We start from the raw sequence: 6,105 nt of genomic DNA, 5'->3' as shown, positions 1-6,105 counted from the left end.
GCTTGGCCTGCTGTGTTCACCTTGTTATCTCCAATACAAGCCTACTTGTCTTTACGTCTAACTCACTGTATATGAATGGAAAATGGAGAAACCCAGCACGAATTCCTGTAACAGTCCAAAACACAATTAACCAGTTGGTCAAACATTAATTTAACCAAGCTTTCTGCTGTTTAGCCAGTGTTCTGATTCTAGCTGATATTATGACTGGAGACCCAGACTGAAATCTGCCTAATAGATCAAATTTTGATTTTTTAAATATTTAACAAGGTAGTCTTTTACTGAAGCACAAACATGCAATACTGCAGATTTGGTTTTCACAAATAAAAGTTTATTATGTAAAAGAAAAGAAAATTAAAACATCCCCAACTGTTTTCATATAGCCTAATTTGAAAGATATTGAAACGCACAGTAAAATACAATTCCATCTATCCCAATGTCATCACTTTCAAATACCAGTCAGAATTCCCTTCTCTGTCACATCTATAGGTTTGATTTAACCATTGCTTTCAATTCCTGATCTTGAGAGATTGATAGTGTCTTCTTTAATTAGTCACCAACTCAGCTTAGGCTTTCTTAGCTTCAAATAAGCCATTCAGGGTTCTAGTCAAACACTTAGGTCTGGAATTTCCAAAGTGAAATCATTGCACTGAGGTAACCCATTCCTATTGTTCTGAATGGACTCCTTCCTCCAAGAGAGACTGCTCTCACATTTAAGTTGAATCAAGACTTCCATGAACTGAAAGCAAAAATCTTCCATACTATGTGTTCTTCCCTAAACAAAAGAGAATCAATTCCTGATTCTTCTAAATCGAAAGCAAACTAATGCTAATCAATGTTGAAGTCTGTCTAATGCAAAACTCTTAACACAAGCAAATTCCTATTATCACTCCAGGCACACAATCTCTCATATTGGTTTAAAAAATAGGATTCAAAAATACTGAACTAATAAACTAAATGATATTAAAGTATACACAAGTCACAGATCTTACATCATGTTGGTTAAACCCAGATAATAATCTTACCCAATAGATCATTCTGTGGGAGCCACTCTAATAACTTTGTATTGGATGCCAGCATTGCAGGAGGATCTCCAGTATATCTCCACAGGACCTTTTAAAAAAGAGACAACAATGGAGGGTTACCAGAAAGGACATTAAAAATGGTGAGATAGTAAAAGAAAGAAAGACTGTGAATTGGGGAGGGAACAAGTGCCATGGAATCAGAATTGCACCAAAGGAGGCCATTCCACTTATCAAATCCATGTCAGTTCTCTGTTTGGCAAATCCAGTCAGTCTCACTCTGTCTATTCTTTTACCATAGTCCTGCAAATCTATTTCCTTCATGAGCTCATCCAATTTCCTCTTGAAATCATCAGATGTCTTTTCTATCACTGAGTTACCATCTAGTAAAGTCTGCCAGGGATGCCTTAGACCAAATGTAACTATCGGGAATGGGTGATGATTCTATATTAATGGAGAAATAACTGGGAGAGGATAGGTCATTTGTGAAATGTGAACTGGAATTAAAACTCAGTAGAAAAAGTTATAACTGCACTCTGCCCAACCAGTGTTTAATCCTCTGGTATTTAGCAATGATGAGATTTTGGGTACTTTGATTAAATCTTTCATGAATATTCTCAGCTCTAAGGAGAGCAAGCACAGCTTCTCCCATCTCTCCATATAACTGAAATCTCCAGTTACTGTCATTTTACTCTATCTTCCCCATTTGCTCCAAACCCTTAAGAATGCGAGTTACGCAGAATTGGACACAATATTCAAGGCTGTGGCCTAACCTGTGATGGATAAAGTTTCAAAATATTCTCCGTGCTTTCGCAGTCCATGCCTCAGATTTTAGTGCACAGGAGATTAACCAGGATGGCGCGAAGGATGAGAGATTTTAGATATGAGGTTAGCTTAAAGATGCTCCTTGGAGCCAAGAAGATTGAGGGGAGATTTGACAAAGGTGAACTTGATAATAACAGGTTTAAATAAGGTAGAACAAGGAAAATTGTTCCCAATAGGTGAAAGGACAAAGGGTAAAAGACAAAGGAAAGGGACAATGGGTAACAGATATAAACTGATGGCCAAGAGGCACAAAGAGGGTTGTAAGGAAGCAAATTTTTTAATGCAGCAAATGGTAGTGACTTGGAAATGGAGAAAGCAAGAACTGCAGATACTGCAGTCAGAATCAATACAGTGTGGAGCTGGAGGAACACAGCAGGTCAGGCAGATTCAGAAGAGCAGGAAAGTCGATGTTTTGGATTTATACCCTTCATCAGGATGAAGGGTGTAAACATGAAACATTGACTTTCCTGCTCCTCTGATGCTGCCTGACCTGCTGTGTTTCTCCAGCTCGACAATGACTTGGAAATGCACTGACAAGAGTGTTGGAAGAGAGAAGATGATTTCCCCAGACAATTTAGTGAGATTGGAAAGTTGGTTTATAATTTGATTTGAATATATAATCATTATCCTGTATAAATCAATTTTTAGATAAGTGTACGGACAGACTCAGAGGGTCTGTCTTGGCAGTGTCCCTACCTCTGGGCCAAGAGACCTGTGTTCAAGTCCCACCTCCACCAGAAGTGTTACCCTAACTTCTCTGAACAGATTGATTAGAACATATCTACAAAGAGCCTCAGTGTTCCAACTCACTCACCTTCTGAGGAATTTATCCCCATACAGCAACAGATTCAATACTAACTTTCAAAAGGGAATTGGAGAAGTACAGAAAACTTTTTTGTTAACTGGCACCTTTGGGACCAGGAGTGTGTCGGTCAATCAAATACTCCGGCTGATCAAGAGGTTCAACCACATACTAAGTCATAGAAACATAATGCAAGGGCTGCACACATCACTGTCATACTTTATTTACAGCATAAATCACTTAAACAACAGTGCAGCTTTGCCTTAAATGGAACTTACCAGCAAAGTGCCTTCTCACTCGCACCCTCAAGTGTCTACTCAGATGTTGCAAAGGTTGCGATAATACAGTGAGCGTCCAATATTTGATGTATAGCTTTTTGCCGGTTTATCAAGAGCGACTGTTTATTTAAGGTGCCAGTTAAAACAAAGTTTGCTGTACTGGAAGGGAGACATTTGCAGGTTATGGAGGAGAGCAAGCCACAACACTCACGGAGCTTGTCCCCATTTGGGACAAAGGGATCCGCTTGATTGGCAACGCATCCACCGCCTTCAGAATTCCCTGCCAATGCAAAGTGGCAGCAGCATGTATCATCTACAAGATGCACTGTGGCAATTCACCAAGCCTCTTTAGACCATGCCTTCCAAAGCCGGGACTTTGACCACTGTGAAGGACAAGGGCAGCAGATGCATTGGGAACATAAACAGCAAGTTCCCCTCCTAGGCGCACACCACCCTGACTTGAAACTATCCCCTGCCGGCCTTTCGTGGTCACTGGGTCAAAATTCTGGACCTCACATTCCAGCAGAAGTGTCCCCATACCTTGTGTACTGTCCCTACATTGTATGTACTGCAGCGATTCAAGCTGGTAGCTCCCCACCACCCTCTCTCAGACCATTGGGAGTGGGTTTTCAGGGTCGGCCTTGCCAGGAGCTTTCACATGCCATGAAAGAATGAAGGATAGCCAAATGGGAGCTGGCACAGATGTAACGGGCCAAACAATCTCCTTTTATGCGGCATCAACTTATGGTCAAGTGGTGGAGTTTGCGGGTTTGGAAGTTGCTGTTGAGAGAGCTGTAGTGAGTTGTTGCGGTGAATTTCTAGCCACTGCTGGTACACATTGTTGCCATTGTAGATCAGTGGTAGAGGGACTGACATTTCAGGTGAAGGATGTCGGTTTTCTCCAAAATGCCATTGGATATTTTACATCTGCCTGTGCAGGCAGACAGGATTTCTACTTAACCTTCCACGTCAAACACTGTACCTGTTAGTGTGGCACTCCTTCTGTACTGCACTGGCTGTGTTAGCCTGTGCCCACATCTCTGCTGTGAGTCTGAAAGCACTGACCTTCAAACTGAGCTGTGAACTCACAAGCCAGTCTGGTGAAGCTGCAACTGATCATTTTTCTTGAAAGGATCTTTCTTGATCTGTGGGAATGACTTTTTTAAAAAAATATCAGCGCACTTCAGAATTATCACACACTCACTTTCTGCGGAATTCGGCCCAAAGCAGCTGCAATCCGATCCGCAATCTCACGCGGTATTTCTGACACCATTGACCCAAGGGAGAAGATCACAACTCCATGCTCTCCGGAACTGTTCACAAATTCTTCAAACTCCTGTCACGTACAAAATGGGAATTTTACTTTAAGACAAAGGTTAATTGAAATGCTTCCTTTTACCTAAATAACAAAGAAAGTTAGGCAAGTTGCCAACTTTGCATCAGTTTCTCCAGTGGTGTCCTTTCCTGTTGGCAAGGACTCCCCCCGACCCCCCACCCACACCAATGGTGCCCCATCCTTTGGGAAAGGCTTCCCCTCACCTCAACCTAACCGAGTGCTGCAGACTGGCACATTCCAAGGTCCAGGACTATGTGCTGAGGGACGTGGGTCCGAGATGCAGTGGGGAAAGGCCACTGCCTGAGGTCTTCCTGCCAAAGTACAATTGGGGTCCGTTCAGTTACCAGGCCCTCCCCATGCTTCAGACAAATGCCCACAGATTAATTGTAAGTAAAGAGATAGCCGAACCCCATTGTCTGTTTTCTTCCCTGTAAGTAAAGACGGGATAGATCTGAACAGCTTTATTAACTGTGTATGTACATAAAGGTTTCCTTTTATGAATAAAGTATGTTGGTGCAATGTTGCTCCTCCCTGTGGTAAACATCGCTCCTCACCCACATGAATGGTGCCCTTACCTGTGATAAAGGTTTTCTCTCCTTGCAGTTGATGCCGCCCACTAGCACCATATTTGGCATCAGGGGTCTTGGGGATTCGAACGTGAAGTCGTAACGCATCAGCCAGATGGAGGCCTTACTCAGCAGTTGGACCAGGGTCACATCTGCCTGCAGGAACCTCTGGGCCAGCTCTTCGAAAGGGGAGTAGATGTACCAGCACAGCAGTGGCTCCGTTAAGCCAACCAACAAGTTTTTAATCCTTTGGAGGTAGGTCATTCGGTCGGTGTTCCTGGTGAAAACATTTGGCACGTAGGAGAGTGGCCTGGGGCATTGTGTGGCTGAACTGTCCAAACCGCAAGGGAGTCCTCGCAGCAGGTTGACCGTGGGCAGGGAAAGATACTCCGCAACGATGGCACCACAGGGCACAAAGGGGTCAGTCAGCAAAGCGTCGAATTTCTGCTCCGTCAACTCCTGCATCAGTTCCTTGTTGTACAGCAGGCTCTCACAGGTCTTCAGGAGGAACTGCTGAAGACGACTTGTCTTTTCAAAAGTAGTGCGGATTCTTTTGACCAGAGACACGTTGGTGAAGATGGCAGGCTTGACGCTGTTCATTTCTTCCTTGCTGTAAGGCACTGGGTATACCTTGGCTGTGTAGTGAGGCGATGGGCCCATTTTCAAACTGATCTCGGGGATAACAACGACCACGTGGTGGCCCCTTTTCCCAAGTTCATCCATCAGAGTTTTGAGGTTTAGCCAGTGACTCCCGTCCACTGGCACCACCAGAAGCTCTCCACTTTCAGTCAGTCTCCACAGGCCATTGAATAGAAACAGCAGGAATCCCAGCACACACAAGCTGCGAGAGGTGAAAGCCATTTCACAAAGTTGAAAACTTCGTACCCCCAGCACAGGGCTTGCAGTAGTGAGTTTTGGCTCAACTTAGACTCGCTGCCAAATGAGATGAAGTGCACAAGGCACCTTGGAATTGTTCCTATCTCAGAGCTGTTATGTGCTGGCAAGTCATCAGCCTTTAACCATTTGTGCACCATCTAATTCCCAGCCGTAAGATTTCAAAGAAGACCAAAGGTACACACATAGGATCCCGAATGCCCTTTTAACAAAAAAACCTCAGTTATTCTGTATGAGGTGTAAAATGATTTCAAGATAATGAGTTAAAGCAACACTGAGCTTTACTCCAACTGAAGGGCTAATGATTAATGACAGTTTTCCCCAATCTGAAATACAAACCCTGATTAAATTCAAAGCGAACCTGTCAATGTTTAACAAGGTTGAG

At 43.4% G+C, this 6,105-nt stretch overlaps 1 protein-coding gene across 2 annotated transcripts in view; it reads right to left on the bottom strand.

The window, feature by feature from the left end:
- LOC109912695 (UDP-glucuronosyltransferase 1A1-like) overlaps positions 1-5,876 on the bottom strand; it is a 10,394-nt gene extending 4,518 nt beyond the window's left edge. For both annotated transcript variants that reach the window (XM_020512131.2, XM_048599466.1), the window contains exons 1-3: positions 4,836-5,876; positions 4,129-4,260; positions 1,023-1,110 (exon numbers count right to left, since the gene is read on the bottom strand). In XM_020512131.2, the coding sequence (XP_020367720.1) occupies positions 1,023-1,110; positions 4,129-4,260; positions 4,836-5,687 (1,072 nt within the window). In that variant the 5' untranslated portion in view covers positions 5,688-5,876. The remainder of the gene's footprint in view (positions 1-1,022; positions 1,111-4,128; positions 4,261-4,835) is intronic.
- Positions 5,877-6,105: the final 229 nt, after the last annotated feature.

The sequence above is a fragment of the Rhincodon typus genome, chromosome 7, assembly GCF_021869965.1.
Source record: "Rhincodon typus isolate 14 chromosome 7, sRhiTyp1.1, whole genome shotgun sequence".
NCBI lineage: Eukaryota > Metazoa > Chordata > Chondrichthyes > Orectolobiformes > Rhincodontidae > Rhincodon > Rhincodon typus.
This window is presented reverse-complemented; position numbering and strand designations above follow the sequence as displayed.